The following is a 20,618-nucleotide window of genomic DNA, read 5'->3' as shown; positions in this document are numbered from 1 at the left end:
TCTGGGCTGGTATTGTATCTTTTATGCAAATTGCATTGCACTAAAAATAAAGGTCAAACTCAATGATATCAAGCTTGAAATAAGTCAGTGATATATCGGCACCCACAGCAGCAGAAACAAGAGTTTTACATCGTCTTACATGTATTAGGTAAGAATATTGTTTCCTTTTGTTCTTAAATTGTACGATAATTAGTGTAATTTTAGTCATATAGAGGCAGCGTTACTCTTTGATAAAACTTATTAAATTGATTTTAGTCAGTTTGAAGCCTCAAAGTGTGAAATGGTTTAACGACAATTTGCACCGTATAGATTTATAATACCAAGGTCACATGGTGATTATTTGATTATGCCTAAGTTTGGGCGGTGACATCCGCGTAAATCTTTCCAATGTTTCGTAAAACGCAGTGTATTTCCCCGTTATTCATAGAAGGTAAATGTTAATTGTCTAATTACATGTTCGAGAATGTTATTATCGAGTTTCAATGTCTTGTACATGGTACAAAATGAAACCTGCAGAATTGGACACTCTTTTCAAAATGTTAGAATCACTAATCCATAACACTGCTATAGTGCTCTTTAAAAGCATTTGAAATAATTTTTAACGCTAATGGCGCAATACGCGTGTTGCTGTTGTTACGCCTTTCCTAAACGAATCTTTTTACAGATTATGTAAATTATGTCAATCCACTGTCGTCGTGGTAATGCATTACTCTTGATCTATTATGTGATTTCTAAGTTTTGAAATGGGATAGTTTTTACTATGTATTATAGTAAGGCAATTGAAACATAATAGGCACTATAATATCACTGATCCTCGCGAAAGCGTTAATATAGGGTATATTTGACATTTTAATTATAGCTTAAAAGTGAAGAATGTATTTTCTTGGGAAAAGTTGACCAAAATAAGAAAACAGCGCGTGAAATTTGCGAGGCGCCATTTAATTGCGTGTGGTACTGACAAATCTATTACTACTAAAATTGCAAAATTATTATGGAATTATTTTCATGATAATTTAAGAAACGCGAAATCACGGTTTACTTTTAAACGCAATTATAAGGCATTGTTATCGTTTTGCAATTATTAAGTTCTCCTATGATGGTATTGTCAATAACTGGCCTTATAATTATTTATTATATGGTCCGATATTTCACTTAATAATTAAGGCACCATATTATCCAGTTGGGGGTTGTACCACAATTTTCAAGAGCAAGTACGAAATTCGCGTACAGAAATAGTGAACCCATTTATTTGTCTACCTTATGTAATGTCCCATTGTATATTAGGTTCACTGGGTTTGAAAACAAAGCACATGATGTACAAATACTGCTGTAGTTATTCCATTCCAAGTTTAACACCCATGGCATTGATCAATGTTGAAAAAGTTCTTTGTTGGCAAAATTAATGAACCGATTCTAATGAAACTTTCAAAGAAACCAGCACATTCACCATTAATATTTTGTCGAAAGTAAGTTCAGGTTGGTATAAAAGCAATTTATGTTATTAATCCGGCTGCTAACTGTTTTATCAGGTTAGATGGTTTTGTCAGTTAAAATGTTTTTCTTTGTTGATTACTATTCTATATGTGGTACAAAATGAGATTATGAGGGGTGTAGAATTGTCACCCCTGGGCAAGTGAAGACTCCCAAGGTATTTGCATTTGTTTATACAGGTGCCAAAATTCAAAACTGCTGAATTGTCTTTAAAACCCATTCCAAAATACTCCTCCGACCATAAGAATTCAATAATTGTAATGTTTGACATATGAATACATGAATCCAAAACCCACCCAAGTCCATGGGAAGTGATTTTGAGAAAAAAACCTGTGTATCATTTTAATTCCTTTAGTTAGATTTACCTGGTCAATATGGTAAGTTGTACGTGCAAATGGGTGGGTTAAACTGTATTAGGTATGACGATTAGCATTTCAGGGACTTCGTGGGGTTAATTTTAAATTCTGGACTTGGGTGGTTTTTTGAATCATATACTAAGACAATAATGTTGGAATGAGATTACCACTAGTAAGATAATACAAAATAAAGCACACAGTTATGTATAATGTTGATAAGCATTCTACCATGTAATATAAACCACACGCTTTCCTTGATTAAACCCATTATTTTTTTTCAAAAGTCACTCTCCAGCAATGAATGTGTTACAAGTGGACTTTTATACATACTGGATTTCAATCAATGTGTTACAAGACTCAAATCATGGACTTGGGTTGATTCTTTCATACATGCTATTTTTCACATGCTCAATAGACACAGAGGATGAATTTGAGTTGTTCTTTCATACATATGACAGGCCTATGTATAGCAACACTTTCCCATGCTTAACTCAATTTGGCCAAAGTATGGACATGGGTGGCTTTTGTATTCATATATTCATATCTCCGAGTTATCCTTTGCTATAGTTATAAGACAAAAGGTCTAAATCTGAAGATCCACAGGGGTTAAAATTGATAAAATGCTCTAATTTTGATAAAAATTGTCTCAAATTGTTGGTACTGTTATTACATTCTAATAATGATAGATAAAACTACCTGTAATAACTCGTTATTTATTATAGGTAATGTGTCATCATCAATAAGACTCAATTGGAAATGGCCTATTTTGCTGAGTAATCTAGGTAACGAGTCTTTCTAGGTGGTCTAAACTATTCTTTATTAGAGGTGTGGTCTCAGAAAGAATAAATTGAGACGATTTCATCAAATTTTGAAAATTATTCTATTTGTACCCCTGTGGAGTTCCTTTTTTTTAACTTTCGCCCGTTTTGCTCATAACTCCACAATGATAAGTCGTAGTTTATGCAAGACTATATATAAACATCTACCACAAAGTAATACCCCCCTTTATTATGAGATAATAACTCAAAATATCTGCATCAAAATTTAAAACTGAAATAACAAAAGGAAACCCAGTTTTGTTTTGCAATTTTGATGCCTCATTTGTCTTATTAACCCAAATTTTGCGACCCTTTGAAAGAAAAACATCGGTCCTATTATGTCCATACCTATGTCAAATTATTCCTTTCGTCATCAGGTTAAGAATATAAACGCATTCCAAAAAGTAATTACCCCCCCCCCCTTTATTACAAGATAAAACTCAAAGTCTATGCATCAAATTTAAAAACCGCAATAGCAAAAAAAACCACAAAAAAAAACCCACATTATAATTCTGCAAAATTTGATACCTCATTTGTCTGGATAGCTCAAAGTTTGTAACCATGGTGACTTCTTGAATGAAAAAGGTGCATTTTCAAAGTGTTGCACTGAAAAGCTACTAAAATCAGTGTACCATAACATTCTGATTCTCTACATGACTGATCAAGGATGACCCGCGGTGGTGACCAGAGACGACCAGGCATTCTAGCAACAAAAGCAACTTTTGAACAGGAGCGGTGACAATTTTACACCTCAACCAAAAAAAAACACCTTTAACTGGCAAACACAACATTGCTCTGCCACCCGACTATATAAAATGTTACCCGGTTTACAAGATCATACAAAATTCATACCAAAATGTTACTGATTTTGGGAGAAAAACAAAACAAACCAAAAAAAACCCCAAAAAAACCATAATCCTCTATAATCCTCTAGACGTTAAAGTTAAAGTTAAAGTAACTCCATTTCGCAAGCTCTCTAAAGGCCTGTCGCCACCCAGTCGATTTTTATTGGTTGTATGAATGCAACTTCATTTACCTCTTACGGTTTATGGAATGATCGAAAACTTAAAATGAGGTGTCAGGTCACTACAAAATTACTATATAGCAGTTTGTACATTTTACGTTGGGGCATTTTAATAGATTTAATCAGGCAGAACGGAACCAATGACCTCGCTATTCAATAGACCGATGAGACTTTTCAATCAATGAGCCCGTGAAATTATTCACTTAGCGAAGAAGTAACACAGAATGTGTTATCAACTTTTCCAAGAAATACTTGTTTTTTGTCTTAAAAATAGGCTATAAACTTGATATTTTTAGACAAGAAAAATCCTTAAAGAAGCCTGAAATTTTTTCGCAAATGATCCTAAAATTTGTTTCCACTGGCTTCGTTCAGTTTCAGTCAAAACCCCATCTGATTTTACATGCATACAGCAAAAAATATAGTAGATGCCGACCCAAAAACACAAATCTGAGTCGGTCGGACCTGTAACAGGTTTGTTTTTAGCCTAAGGTGGCAATATCTGATGAAAGGTCACGTCACGCAGAGGTCAAAGATCAAAGTTACTCAAACTTTTTGTTTTGCCTAGGGTGGTAATATTTGATGAAAGGTCACGTCACATAGAGGTCAAAGATCAAAGTTACTCAAACTATGTATGTTGGCATACTTTGTCACTAAAATCCCATGCTTTTGCCAATCTCGTCTCTTTAAAAAAAATTATGGTTATTGACAAACCTAATACAGACTATATTAACTTCTACCAAAAGAAATTACTTGCCCCCTTTATTATGAGATATTAACTCAAAATCTATGTATCAAAATTTAAATTTAAATAGCAAAATGAAACCCAGTTTTGTTTTATAAATTTTGATGCCTCATTTGTCTTAATACTATACCAAAGTTTGTTGTCATGGTGACCCTTTGAATGAAAATGACCCACTTTCAAAAGTTGCATCTAATCCCATTGAAAATGTTGCTTTTGTTGCTAAAGTGCCTGGTCGTCACTGGTCACCATGTACAGGTGATCCTTGACCAGTCATGTAGAGAATGTAATGGTACACTGACTTGAGTAGCTTTGTAGTGCAAGTTTTGAAATTTTTCATTCAAAGAGTCACCATGGCTACACACTTTGAGCTATCCAGACAATTGCAAAATTAACTTGGGTTTGTTCTGGCTATTTCGGTTTTTAAATATGATGCATATGTTTTGAGTTTTATATCTTAATAAAGGAGATAAAGGAGGGGGGGTAATTACTATTTGGTAGGCGTTTAGATGAATAGGATGACGGATCCTCCCAAACCCAATATCTTCGACGAAGCGTCATTTATATAGCTGGTACTTCATTTTCATTAAGGTTGATATATTTGCATTAATGTTTTTGAACATAGAGTCTGGTTGGTTCCAAAGTAAAAACGCAGTATTTACATGAATATCATAATTGCATTTCATTTGCAAATAACCATAAGAGTGGTCCGTCAACGGGAGGGGAGATTAAGTATAGAGGTAAACAATTGTATAGTCCTAAGTAAAATCAAGACCCTTCTATTGTTTAGATAGTAATAATTTAAACAATATCCATGTGAGAGCTTAACCAACGTTTATTCTTTTTTCTTCTAGTTTGCTTGCTGCTATTGGGAACAGGTCCACAATAGCTCAACAATGCTTCGCCTAGCGATATTATTGGCAGTAGCCCTAGTGGTGGCGCCAGATCTTGTCCGAGCACAGACTGGTAAGTTTTTGACCATAAGACAAACATGAATATACAGCGCACAAAAAGTGTCCGTACACTTGAAACAAAAGCAATATCTTTAGGACACTAAATCTAAATTACCAAATGAAGTATTCAATAGATGGAGAATTTTTGTTTTGTTTTGTGTATTTTGATACCTCGTTCGGCATGATGCAACTTTATTTTCCCGAATTAATACCAATTCATATGAAAAAAGAGAGCATTTCAAAAGTGACAAAATTTAAAAAGATTTTTCTCTCGAAACTTGATAATTATGACTGCGGAGAATGACTGTTGATCTGTTACGCTGAAATGAGCCCGTTGCAATAGCCGGTGGGAATCACCCTGAAGGAGGCAGTATACCAATTTGTCACCTATGAAATGGTCTCTTTTTTCATCCAAATTGGAGTAACTTAGGGCAGTGGCGTAGATCTCTTTTTGACATTGGGGGATGGGGTTGGACAACATTTCTATATGTATAGTGAATCCAGCATCTTTTGGCGACAAAATAGGTTTATTAAATTGTGACCTTTCGTATTTAAAAAAAATCTAAATTACTTGATATCAGAATGACATTCCACATATTCAGAATGCAATTTGGTGTGTCTGATGTGCTCTCAGGCCCCACAAAAATACGAGTGTGGGGGTTGGTATACATCAATATACATATAGACTTGCAAGGCGACGAAAAAAAGCCTGTTCTACGGGCCCGACTGACCCATAATTTGCATTTTTGGGATTTTTTAAAAATCACGTTTTTGAACATTTTTTATAAAATATGTTTGCAAAAAATCTTCTGATTTTTTTTCAGATTTTACAGATCGTCCGCCCGAAACTGTTTTTTTTTTTTTTGTATTTTCTCCAAAATTGAGCATACTTCCCACAATTTTACCTCACAAATGTATTCTAAAAGTGTTTGCCATTCTAAATGTGTCTTTTTTATATACTTTAGACCAACAATTTAGCAATTATGAGGCCCAAAAGTTTCAATAATCATTATCGGGTACCAAACTTAAGGTTATGTTAAAAAGTCAGTAAAGAAACTCAGCAAGTCGACAATAAAATAAAAACTTTGTGGCATTAAAATTGCCACTGTTGTGTTATTGAGTGTTGTTTTTCCGTAATTTTGTATAAAACAGAAAAATGCTTGCAACTTTAAATTTAAATTTTAAGGGTGAAAAAATCACACAAAATGTTGCCACACAAATTGCGCAGTATAAATATTGACACAACGTGTTTTACCAAATAATGTACTTCAATATTGTACAGTAACATTTTGTCAACATTATGAAACCCATTAAAACAGGGTAATCAAGAAAAGTTTCATTTTCAACATTTTGGTATAACACAGACTTGACATTTAGTATGGAACATTTTCTCGCAAAATTCCAGGACTAGTCTGGAAGGGTTCTGCATACACCGCACGGGCTAAATATTAATTGGGGTGTGTCGGGAGATGGTGCAAAATAATTGTTCGGTAGAAAATGTGCTTTGCATAAGTTTACATTATGATACTCATAATGTAACAAATTTGCCTAAAATGGTGGATTTAGGAGGTTAAATTTGAACTTTAGGGGTTTGAGGTGATATTTCCTAAACTTTGTCAGCAATTGCCATTTATCACAGTAGAGCAAAAAATTATTTTATACCATCTCCCGACGCACCCCAATTAATATTTAGCCCGTGCGGTTTATGCAGACCCCTTCCAGACCAGACTTGGAATTTTGCAAAAAATATTCCATACTAAATGTCAAGTCTGTACATGCACATTTAGCTTCAGGCATCTATTTTTTTATCATTAGTTCCATCGATTGTTTCAAAGACTTTTTTACACATGTTTTAATACAGCTTTTTTTTAAACAACGTTTTAGGTGTTTTTGGGAAAAAATGTATATCTTCAATACGAAAGGTCAAAATTTTCAAATAGTGATGGACGGCTATTTCTCACATACGATTAAAGTACATATCGTTAGATTTATAAAGTTTACTTCGAGGACTGTTAAATATCAAAAATAAAAAAGATATAAATTTGTAATAATTTGCCATTAAATTTGTATTATATTATGAATTTAAAAAAAAAATTGATATCAAAAGGACATTCCTTGTATTCAGAATGCAAGCTGGGTAATTACCGGGGGATTTTTGTATGCAGTCTACCTAAACTGTATATTGGGCTATTCCAGTTGAAATCCACCCGCCCCCTGTGGAATATTTTGGAAATATCTTCCACAGGTAAGGGGAGTGTGTTTTTCAATTGTAGTTTGTCAGGGTTGTCCATTTTGAAACCCATACACCCCCTGTATAATGGCTTTTCCTATATCTTCCACAACTGGAGTGAGTATTTCAAAATAGAAGTTACCCAATTGTCTATTCTATTGGAGATCCATACTCCCTCCGGTGAAGACTTTAGCTAAATCTTCCACAGAGGTATTGTGGATTTTAAATGGAAGAGCCCATTGTGTTGTCATTTTCCACACGCTGTGTGTTTGACTGAATTGAAAACGCCCAAAGTTAGCTTGATCATAAAAATAGCGCGGACATGAACCGTGACCTGTGAACGAAGCGTGAATATATAAATAAAGGTCGGTGTAAGACGTGAAAAATTACAGTAGAAAAAGTACAGTGCAAAAACATCCCACGTAGTTGTACACAGCAAAATGTACTTAAAGGAAATAAAGAACTTGAACATGTTTAATACATTATACCCGTTAACAAGATGTTTCTGAAATGTGTTCACAATAGGGCAAAGGCTATACACATACACCGCAAAAGATTTAAGGTACCAGTTATTTTCACTACTGTATATCATAAACAAAGACAGACATGTCATAATTGGAATCAGCAGCCCATAGATGTATCTATTAGCTTGGATTGAAGACCTTATTTGTTGAAATCGGCCAAGAAATATAGACACGATGATTCAAAATCCCAAGGAAGATGCAAAGTCGAAAGTTGTTGTTTGCTCCATTGCATTTATTTGTACACAAAGTTTTTGAACAATAACACTAGACACAGCGACAACACCAGGTAAATAATTATGTTGTCATACTGCAGTTACTGTCCGTTTTCCTATACACAATACACAGTGCTCTCACCATTGAGCTGTGACATGTACAAATCGTGCCATGTTAGAAGAATAGGCATTTGTCTAGTTAACGTCAATGTGTGAAAAATAACCGCCCAATATTAAAAGTACTCTCAAAAACTTCTAGCAAATATATTCCTCTAACATGACCTAAAATTACAGCTAGGTTAGATGCTCAGAAATATTCGTACTTTGGTAAAATAGTGAGTGAGTGCAAGACATAGCTAGCCAACGTCCCGTGTTAATTGAATGGAGATTTGACCGAAAATTTTGGTAAACGGACCGCTCACTTCTGAAGAATGCCACACGAAAACGGTACAAGCTACATTTAAAGTACTCTCTGTTCGATCATCATGATGAGTTTCTTACATAGTATGCCGAAATTGGGTACTGTAGGTGGTTGACAAAGGGTCGTACTTCGCTGATGAGTAAGTGACAGTGAACATGAAATTCAGCGCCCATAACCCAAGTTAGTAGCTAGTTAGTGGAGGCCGTCACGGGACTGATTATTGATTATTGAAGTGCCTTATTAAAGGGGGGTAACCCTATTGGTTTTGGATATGGATTGTCTTTAAAATTACATAATAATATCAAATATCGCCTCCTTTATGCTGCTTTGTGAAAAAACGAGAGCATTTTCAGCGTAAATGTGAATAAATAGCCAAATTTGCAATCCAATACCTTGGTATACGTGAATTGCATTCTGGGAAGGAAATGACGAATGCTGACATGCTGTACAATGCCCGGCCCGTATTGAACGGAAAATGGTTTTTTTTTCGTACCGTTTCAGAAAAAAAGGAAACAAAATATATTTCCCCTTGCAATATGTACATTTCAAATGAATATAAAAAAGTTTGGGTAAAATGGAGAGGAAAAAAACCCTTCCGAGACCGGGTTTTGAACCGGGTACCTCTCGGGTAAAAAACAAACGCGCTAGTCAATTGAGCTATTTAGCACACCACGCTTACCGCTGCCGTTTTCATAACTATATACGGCGCACCGTCTTGCGGTGACTGATATTTCGTTCATAATTCCCTCCCAGAATTCCAAAGTATTTACCATTGTTTACAAACTGGTATACCTGTAAAAACCGCTGTGATTCATGATTTCTCCGGAAATACATCGACTTGGAGCGTCAAATTTCAGGATAGTAATGAGAAAAATAGTATCTATTATGTGATACCAAAACCTCATCAACAATGAAAAAAATCGGGGATGATGCTGTCGATCGGGTTACGGACCTTTAATAGATACGCACGATTTAGGGCAAGAAAAAAACCCGGGACACTTTTGGAGACATCATCATCATCATCATCATCATCATCATCATCATCATCATCATCATCATCATCATCATCACTTTCTACATTTTTTCTAAACAACATACTGTTTTAATAAGATTTTTTCTTAAAATGCATTTAACTATAATTATTGTTTAGAGCGTGGTGAAATAAAACATCACGATTTTCATCACAAAACAAATATAATGCATAAGAAATCGTTTGTTTTAGAGCGTGATGATGAAATAAAACATCACGGTTTTCATCACGAAACAAAGTAATACATAAGAAATCAATTTTTCATGAGTGATGAAATAAAACATCATGATTTTCATCACGAAACAAAGTAATACATAAGAAATCGTTTGTTTTAGAGCGTGATGAAATAAAACATCACGATTTTCATCACAAAACAAAGTAATAGGCCTACAAAAGAAATACTTTTTTCGAGAGTGATTAAATAAAACATCACGATTTTCATCACAGAACAAAGTAATACATAAGACATCGTTTGTTTGATTGCAATCAACCGCGACAGTTCGTCTCACACACATAACAATGCACTGCGATCAAATAGGTTGATGACAACATTTGATTGAATGGACTGCACTGCGACATGATTACGGTGCACCGGTTCAAATCCTTTGTTTGGAGCCAATCAATAATTTCACGTACAGCCTCTATGCAAATTAGAGTTTACACACGCTGCAGCTGGGGTAATCGACCGAAGCTGGTTGTCGTTAGTGATCGAATGCATGAGCTTATTTGCTTTACTGAATCGATTTACTGGATTAATATCCTGTTAACTGGGTTTAATGCCACAAAGGTCGAATCGGGCTTGCCATGGACCATAAGTGCATCATGTGCAGACGGGAAGCTAAATCAATACACTTGTATATGCAGTTAGCATCCTGGACAACCGATTCTTTTGTTTGGCAAGGCTCACTCAGTCATTTAATGAGGCAATACAAACGATCGAATTTGGTGTTGAAATGAGCTAAATTTTTAGTTACACCTTTTCGATGTAAAATTAATTTTCTCGGCCAAATGAAAAGCAATCATTTTCATTTTTTCAGTAAATGTCAGGAAAAATTGTAGCGCTTGATACTGTATTTTTTTTCAAATTCTAGTGTTAAACTTAGGCGTGAAATTTAGTCATTTAGTGTAAGATTTTCGATTTTGATAGGCTTAAACTCTGCCCGCGAGCCTTTTTTGGATCAACCTTTTAGCTTTTCAAAGTAAGATAGTTCGCTAATGAAGGATTTTTCCCAACTTTCTAACGCACATCACCGTGAGCGATATATCATAGTTTTGTCAGAATTTGAGTTTTCATTTCACCATTTTTACTGCCGGCTGACCATTTTTCAAAATCAACGAGTGAAATTTAAGGCTAATACTAGCATTGTGGATCGATATCCCTGGGTTTAATAGGAATACCGGCATGGCTACAGTGTTGCTAGAACTTCAATATAGCAAATAAATTCCCAGGCCTATAGCGCTCCTACTGATCATGTTTAACCAGAACACTCAATTTGGGATTTGGGCTACCAAATCGCTGGTCGGGCAATTTGCTTTCAATGGAAAATTGACCTGGATAAACAACAAAGGAAATATCGACTATTTCTGCTGGTTGCTCTCGAGATAAAAGTACTGAGTTAGACATTTTCGGACCATAAAGGGAAAAAGGGTAAAATAAAAACGGAAATTCTAACAAAACTATAATATATAGACCCACACGATGTGCTTTACAGAGGTGGGAAATATCTTTCTTTAGCAAACTATATTAGTTTGAGACGCTAAAAATGAATTCCGTAAAAAGCTCGCGGGCGAACTGAAGGCCTATGAAAATCAAAAATATCACACTAAAAGACACAATTTGATGCTTAATTTTAACACCAGGATTTGTAAAAAAAATGTATATCCAAGCACCAAGTTTTTAACTTACATTACTGAAGAAAAAAAAAATATTGCTTTATATTTGACCGAGAAAATTAATTTCATAGCAAAAAGGTGTATCTCTGAATTGTGCTGATTTTAACATGTATCGATCGACTTTCAGCGCGACTAAGCATTTCTAAAGAATCGGTTGTCCAGGTTGCTAACTGTATGCTATCACAGCGCTATATTTCATGTACATTCTCGCTCTAAAAATAGATGTATTATGCCACCAATAATATCGGATCAAAATGATGCTCCTAAACAAAGATAAATATGTAAAAACTAAAATTCCCGGGCTACAATTATTTTAAAGCGCAAAAAGCCTTATTTTAGTTTACCCTGCCCCGATCAAGCTGGCTACGCCCCCGATCAGATCACCGTTTCTTTATTTCTCAACCGATTTCAAAAACTGAGGTCTTCAATCAGAGCTAAAGGGTATTGGCTGCTATTAAGTTCATCCCTATAAATCATAAACAAAGATAAATATGTAAAAACTAAAATAAAAAAGAAAACACAAAAAGCGCAATGATTTATGGTGCGCTACGCACAGGCACAACATCAAAGGATGTGGGGCTTTTTGCGCTTTAAAAAAATTGTAGCCCGGGAATTTTAGTTTTTACATATTTATCTTTGTTTAGGATATATAGGGGTGAATTTAACTGGTACCTTAATTCTTTTACGGTCTGTATAATTATTATTTGGCTTAAAGTAAATCGAACTCAAGTTAGTGTCACTTTTTTCATTCATCTCATTTCTATGTGTTTGGCTCCTAATTCAGCTTTGACAAATGGTGAAATAGCTGGTATAGCTATTGGAGCAGTTGCAGGCTTCGTCATCATAGTTATTCTTATGCTATGTTGTTGCTACCTGTTCCTTGTACCAGAGACGACGGCTCCCCCAACAGTTATCCAAAGACCACCTGTAATTCAGGCACCACAACAACCTCCTGTTATTATCAACCAGCCTCCACAATGTCAGCCACAACCACAACAATCATTCTTTGGCAGATTGGTAAGTTCTTAGCTCAATACATTTTATTTTCAATTTCGAAAAACATATACATATGGATGTCAAACGATAAATACGTCAAAATGTATGTATTTTTACCGTAGTTATCTTATTTACGAGCGTATGTATCTTGGGGGACATGATAGATAGTAGTCATTAGTCGACTAAATTACCAAGTCATAGTTGAAAGTCGCGACTATCGCAATAGTCGCAAGTTGGCAAAATATTTACTCGCCGACAGGGCATTATGGATGTTAAAACGAAATACAGAATACATAGGACACATATGGAAAGGTTTCTATACCAAAACGATTCTCTTATAAACCATCATGCGCAAAGTTTCCACCTTGATACACCTGAGCACACATTTTCGTCCCAAGAGCTTCCAAGCAGAGAACAACATGCAGTGAATGTCTCCACCACAGTCTTTAATTATACTACACGGTTGAGTACATAGCAATGTAGGAGCTGTGAAGCTTCTAGCTAAAAAATGGGCATCTTTGATTGGTTTTTGTCGAAACCTCAAGTGTTCCCTTCATCCAATCAGAATTTTTAAATATCAAACGAAAGCTAACACTTCCCCCTAAAACAATTTTCGTCACTAGGTCAACAGATAACACAATTCAATGTTATAGCAAGGCGAATGTGGAAAATCTGTTGAAAACTACCTATCCAAGAACATTTATTGACCAAAATGTAGGTTTTAAAAGTCAAAACCTCAAGTGTTCCTTACAATATTTTTCAAATTTTATGTCATTAAGGGCTGGGGTATGAACGTTTGGACAGTATTTATTTTGGGACATTAGAGCACATCAGACATATCGAATTGCATTCTGAATACGAAGAATGTCATTCTGAAATCAAATAATTTAGATTTTTTTAAATTCGCAATTTAATGCACATTTTATGGCAAATCATTAAAAATTGATATTTTTGATATTTAACAGTAGTTGAAGTAAACTTTATAAATCTGATGAGTTATACTTAAAGTGTATGTAGGTGGGATGAAAAGCCGACGATCAATTCAAAATTTTGACCTTTCGTATTGAAGATATGGATTTTTTTTCCCAAAACACCAAAAAAAATTAGGTCTTTTTAGGAAAAAATCCATATCTTCAATATGAAAGGTCAAAATTTTCAATTGACCGTCGGCTTTTCCTCCCTGCTACTACATACACTTTAAGAATATATCATTAGATTTATATAATTTACTTCGAGGACTGTTATATATCAAAAATTTGAAAAATATCAAATTTTTACAATTTGTCATAAAATTTGTATTATATTGTGATTTTCAAAAATGAAAATTATTTGATATCAGAAAGACATGCTTCGTATTCAGAATGCAATTCGATAGGTCTGAGGTGCTCTCATGTCCCACAAAAATACTGTCGAAACGCAATAAACGCTCATTTTAGATCCCTTAAATGAAAAAGCACACTTATATTGTCCATATACTAGAGTCACTAGAATGAGCAATGGTCAATTATCTTTAAATTGTTTTGTCACACGGTTGTAAATTCAATGAACTATGACTTTTAAAAAAAGAGCGCTTACAAATTGATATGTATAAAACCTTACAAAAGAAATCTCACGCTCTTCTCTGAGTCTTATTTTAAAGACAAATATTAATTATATATAACAATAAATATATACCAAATATAATATATATGAAAGAGACTTTTGTTACCTGCAATATGATTGTAGCATATATTAGTACTATTAAAATATCTGTGAAACTTAAGACGGTTCTCTCATCATAGCTGGAATAAGATACTATTTACCATTCAGCATAGTTTTAGATTGTCCTACATTACGTAGCGAACAATATTATGGAACAAAGGAAGTCAAGAAGTTTAATGTTGTGTGTAAATATACATGTACTGTAGTCTTGCAGAGCTGTAACGTGTTTAGTCTTCTTAACACTTACGGGTCACAGCTACCGCGAGACTCTAATAACCTATATACTGTATAATACAGGGTGTCCCTGAAAGAACTGTATCGTCTGAAACTCAGTTGTTTGGGTATTTACCGCCGGGTAAGGTACAGGGGTAAAATGTTATTATCAAAATGAGTGTAAAGAATGTATCTACGATTAGCTTAGGTCGTTTGGGTGTAAACGCGTGTTTTTTTGTGACGGATACAAAATCTTTGGGGGGGGGGGGTACAACCCTCCTCTTCGTAATTCTAGGGTTAAACATAACTAAATAACGTGGTTTTTGTGACGGATACAAAATCTGTGGGGGGGTACAACCCTCCTCTTCGTAGTTCTAGGGTTAAACATAACTAAATAACTGGTGCAGATGATAAATAAATCAGCTTTCATATGAATTTTTACAATTACCCACACCGTTCGTGAAATATAGGAATTTTACGAAACTCCCTCATTTTCAAACCTTTCCACGGATTCAAATATCAATCGATGATCTGTATTCGAAGTGCCCATCACTGTGCATGAGGCATCTATTGTCATTGATAGATATGTGACTCCGTGGAACGGGCTGAAAATGAGGTAGTTTCATAAAATTCTTTTATTTAAAAAACGGAACGATCAATTGTCAAAATTCAAAAAGTATGTGAGCTATTTAGCTATTTAGTTATGATTGGGTTACACGTTAAAATACCCAAACAGTTCAGTTTCCGACGAAACAGTTCTTTCAGGGACACCCTGTACACCTTTATATCCAATTCATTTAATATTTCATTCCAATTCATATTTGACACAAACTAACTTGTTATATGTATTGCAATTACAGGCCAAGGATTAAATCACATAATTTTTAAATAATTGTTTGCCGCTGCATTACAAAAAGCTATTGTAATTTCATTCTCAGAATGATGCATCATGGGAAATAAGTAACACTTTATTTTCTTCCATTTACTTTCTAGCCTTTCTTCGGTAACTGGTTTGGTGGCTCACCATACGGATATGGCAACAGCGGATATGGCAACAGCGGATATGGCAACAGCGGATATGGCAACAATAATTATCCTCTTGGCCCTCTGACGACGCAACAACAATCTATTGGATATTACTAGACAGGTAAATGAGCTGTTTTTGTTATTGAAAAAGTAGTCACTGTTATTGGTATTATATCTTTGGGAAATGTTCCGAGAACTAAGAAATTTACATAGTATTTCTATAGGGTTTTGGTAAAATTTTCAAACGGCGTGTCAAAAATTGTTTACCCTCCCCTTAGTAAAGTTTGAATATACGTCTCCGGACTGTTATCTTATACCTTGTTATTTTTAATTAACAAGGTATAAGATAAGTCCGAGACCATTTAAAATGGTATCCGATAAATGTGTGCTAAAATTGATTTCCTGTCCAAAATTGTTTGCCAACAAGTTCTCCCCCAATTTCCCCCTCAAATTGAGCTCATAATTAAGCACACCACCTTACACTTCAAATGCAAACCTACCGAAATGTTTTCTTATTCTTAAATTGCTAGGACCATTTCCTGTTATATATGTCTGGCTCTGTTCTTTTGTTCCATTATCCATTGTATTTCTATTTTTTCAAAGTCTATCGATTAAAAACAGTAATGTGGTCGGTGGCCACATTATCTAATTTAATATGTACACCCCTTGATAAATTTTTTGACTAATTGACATTGGTTACAAAAGTTATGTATATTATGGTGGCAAGAAATCCAATTACGTCACTGAAATTTCAGTGATTCAAGGCAATTGGTTCATTGTATATGTTAAGAAATGAGGCATATTCTAGCGACACTTCTTTTCTTATCATAAATAACGTACCGCTTGTTTTGAGTTACTGAAATGCCAGTGTAATAACTGGATTCCTTGCCCCTATAATATACATAACTTTTGTTACCAGTGTGTTATTATTTTATGAGAAAAATGCAAAACTAGTCACGAATTTATCAAGGGGTGTAGTACCACCTTAAAGGAAGTTTACGGCAGTCAAAACCGCTTGTTTTGAGTTACTGAAATGCCAGTGTAATAACTGGATTCCTTGCCCCTATAATATACATAACTTTTGTTACCAGTGTGTTATTATTTTTGAGAAAAATGCAAAACTAGTCACGAATTTATCAAGGGGTGTAGTACCACCTTAAAGGAAGTTTACGGCAGTCACAACATTATGTCTTATATGTTAGAAAAACAATTATCAAGCACGAATCACATGGTTTTAAAGAAACTCATATAGACCAAAACGAATAAAAACAGCCGGCTCTCAACATGCGATATTTAAAATTCCCGAGCCGAAATTGCCTAGATGCACATTGAAGATACAAAATACCCGGTGTCCTTGGAAGAAGCGTATCGTCGGAAACTGAATTTTGTTTGGTATTTTAACGCATAAACCAAACATAACTAAATACTGATGTGGTTGAGGAATATATCTGCTATCACATACTTTTTGAATTTTGACAACTGAAGAGAAGATCAGTGTAGCATCCTCTCTGGTATTACCAAGAAAGATAACTATGGAATCAGAAAAAAATCTTAAGCCTGCCATTAAAAGGTATATAAAATATCTGTGGCTATTGAGAATACAGAGATCGTCTAAGAAAAGCCAAGGATTCATTTGAAATGGATATACCCTGAACTTGATGACTTACATAATACACCACATAAGTTCACATTTAGCATATTCGGTATTACAATAATACATTCTGATCATTTAGTTAGTAACTTCATTGTTTCTTTTGTTCTTGTTTTACAGATTTTTGAAGATCATTTCTGATATGTCGCCATAACTTGCCTTCTTATCTACATGGACTCCGTGACAACACATGCTTTAAAATTGGCTTTAAAATAAATGTTCGTCTTGCCGTACCGAACATGGCAACGTTGACATATCTTATGTATAAGTTACAGGTTATTTATTTATATTCCGATGTCTTTTTCCTTGCTGTAAAAACGTTTTATTTTGCCGTTTTGTCTTAACGTTTTCCGTTGGGTTTTCCTGCTCATTTCGGATCTGTACATATGACTCTGAGCCTGTCAGCTCTACGATAGAGATCAAAATTGACACGACAAAAAAGTAGTAGCGGCTAAAACGTCGGAGTATTATTATCACTAGGAAGAATTCGCGGGTACATAAATCTAGTCCGGCACACCTTTAGTCCGACAAAGCAAACTTCTCTATAGTTTTAGGACCGCTTGTCTAGGGAAAAGATACGCTACTTGTAGTCTGAAATGGAAAAAGATTGCGGCGTGTCGGACTGAAGCAGTTCATTATGTCCGACCGGGTGCACCCCGAATTGACCAATCAGAGTTCAGCAAGTTAGCGGACAAAAGAAATAAATCACCACTATGGGATCCAACATATCATACTGAACTGAATAGGGTTTGAACAAGGAAACGAAAGTTTTTAAAGTATGTGTTTAAATTTACAATCAATTGCATCTAATTCTAAATTACGGACAGTCCCTTGCAGTTGGAAATGCGACGTTTCAGAAACGTGCCCCGTTTGGTAACTATAGTTTAATCAGCTCGTAATCGGCGGGCCTTATAACATCGCGGATTAATATCAATATATTTTATTTGGAGAATTGTCTTGTGACATCTCGCCAGAAGTACTACAAATTACTATTTGAAGTCCTATACTTTGTCTACATTCTTTAACACGCAAAATATAGACCAGGTAGATCAATTATATCATTCTTAACGTGGATCTACTTTTCGGTGTAGTGGTAACAGCCTAATAATTCCCGCCGATTACGAGCTGATCAAAATAGTCTACCTATACGTAAACAAACACGCATACCCCACACCAAGACACCCCAACACACCCTACCCGTGGCAAACACACCCCCACACACCTATCTGTACATTCGGCAAGTTGTTTAATGAAACTGTTACTGTGGTGTAAATGTGTGTTTTGTAAAAATAATATAAGATAATTTAGATGTTTAGTAAACTAAGTGGTAGAGGTTATTATGAAACGAGGTACAAAAATGTGTCATGTTTATAGAATAGTTAGCTGATCCAGGTTTTTGTTTGGTTACCAATTTTATTTCATCTATACACGCAATGAGAAATAACAGTACTAAAATGATATTTTTATAGTGTTTTATATATTTTTGTACTTATGCCCTATATATTTTTTAACATTGAAGTTTTAGGCTTAGCTAAACCAGGTTTTTGTTTGATCACCAATTTTATTTCATTTATACACGCAATGGGAAATAACAGTACTAAAATGATATTCAAAATTATATTTTTATAGATTTTTTAAATATATTTTTGTCCTTAGGCCCTATATTTTCTTTTAAAACTAAAGTTTTAGGCTTCGTTCATGTGTAATTCGAACTTGTAATGATTACTTACAATGTAAATACCTCACAAAAGGTAAAGTCAGCCGTTATAAATACACATATAGCTTCAGACCTATTACTTGTATTTACAACATTTTAACATTTTCTTTAAAGAAAAAAAACGAATTTAAAAGTTGCATTTACAGTGATCAATGGTTATTTTACAAGCATTGTGGTGAAATTCCCGCCATTATTTTCGCGCTGAATTCAAATTAGTACAATTTATTACATAAATGAAAATAGACGCTTGCCACCTTTCAAATATATACTGATCCCACAAGATTGGGGTCAATTATAACAAATGAGGTGTCAAAATTATCGTAATTAAATTTTCTTTCTCCTGTTGTTTTCAAATACCAAATACGATTTTAGTTTTAAAGTTATATAGGCGAACGGCTACGTTACTATTTGTGAGATCTTTACATAAAATGCACTATACTGCTAATACAGGGTGTATCAAAATGATTGGTACCCATCAGTTTCCAGTTATTATGGACAAGACTATCACAACAAAATGCAACATTGCAGCTACATTATATATAAATAAATTTTATGAAAGGTCATTAAACTATACATCCTGGGCATTTCAAGAGGATCCAATGTTGCATATTGAAGAAGCAGGCTTGTCGATAAACATCAAAAACGATGGGTACCAAACATTTTGATACAGCCTGTACTGCTATCACTGATTTACGTACTAGAAAATGTGTGACTATGATATTTGAAGTAGAAAATATCACATCATATTATACAGCATTTTTTTCATGAGTTTGTATGTAACATTCTTATAACAATTCAATGATTGTTGTTGTAGTGAATGCATCTGCCAGTAATAGCCATTCATTATTACGAATGAAAATATCTCATTTGATGAGCAGTCAATAGTTGTATACTGTAAATTAATTTTTCTGATAACTTTATATATTTAACTTTGCAAATTAAGTGTTAATAAAATGCAGAAAGTCAACAAGGCTCTATAAAAAAGTTGGATTGTGGTCCGGGTTCGTCATAGGGTAGCATTTCAATGTTCCCTAAATTTTAAAAGTACTACAAACTTTCAAGTTGTGAATACTCTCAATCATCTGGGAATCGTAAACAAGAGATAAGATTCAATCTAGTCAACCAGATTTTCCAATATACCTTGGAGCAACCAACGTTGCGGCCAGTACCACTGACCTTCAGCTGGGTTGTGATGTTTAAACACAATGCCGAAGTCAAGGTGTTTAACATCACAAACCAGCTGAAGGTCAGTGGTACTGGCCGCAACGTTGGTTGCTCCAAGGTATGTTGGAAAATCTGGTTGACTGGGTTGAATTTTATCTCTCGATTACAAACTTTCCTTTCTTGAATTTATCACTTGTTCATATGAGTGGTATTGTAACATTTATTTTTGTACATCGATTTACTTTGGATAAATAAAGTCACATCCATCTTTTAAACGAGCCTTGAACATGACTTTCTTGCTTCATTTTAGGAACATTACTGGTCATTGTTTGTTCTTTGTGATGTATCTTTATTCCCGTAAATTATATTAACGTAAATTATAAAAACTACCAAACATTACCATAACACCTATCACCAATACCAACACCAAATTTAGCTTTGGACAGGACCGAGAAAACT

At 34.5% G+C, this 20,618-nt stretch overlaps 1 protein-coding gene across 1 annotated transcript; it reads left to right on the top strand.

Moving 5' to 3' along the window:
* LOC140155375 (uncharacterized) lies at positions 1 to 20,472 on the top strand. The gene is made up of 5 exons (XM_072178198.1): positions 1 to 148; positions 5,283 to 5,394; positions 12,476 to 12,708; positions 15,595 to 15,748; positions 17,399 to 20,472. Exons 2-4 carry the CDS (start codon positions 5,325 to 5,327, stop codon positions 15,742 to 15,744), a joined length of 453 nt encoding a protein of 150 aa, XP_072034299.1. The 5' UTR covers positions 1 to 148; positions 5,283 to 5,324; the 3' UTR covers positions 15,745 to 15,748; positions 17,399 to 20,472.
* Positions 20,473 to 20,618: the final 146 nt, after the last annotated feature.

Source organism: Amphiura filiformis, chromosome 6 (genome assembly GCF_039555335.1).
Source record: "Amphiura filiformis chromosome 6, Afil_fr2py, whole genome shotgun sequence".
Classification (NCBI taxonomy): Eukaryota; Metazoa; Echinodermata; class Ophiuroidea; order Amphilepidida; family Amphiuridae; genus Amphiura; species Amphiura filiformis.
The sequence above is the reverse complement of the archived record's forward strand: the minus strand, read 5'-3'. Positions and strand labels throughout refer to the sequence as shown.

Coding starts and splice junctions, on each gene's coding strand:
- LOC140155375 (XM_072178198.1), top strand. CDS start 5,325: ATGCTTCGCCTAGCGATATTATTGGCAGTAGCCCTAGTGGTGGCGCCA. Junction 5,395..12,475: donor TCTTGTCCGAGCACAGACTG/GTAAGTTTTTGA, acceptor CTCCTAATTCAG/CTTTGACAAATGGTGAAATA. Junction 12,709..15,594: donor AATCATTCTTTGGCAGATTG/GTAAGTTCTTAG, acceptor TTTACTTTCTAG/CCTTTCTTCGGTAACTGGTT.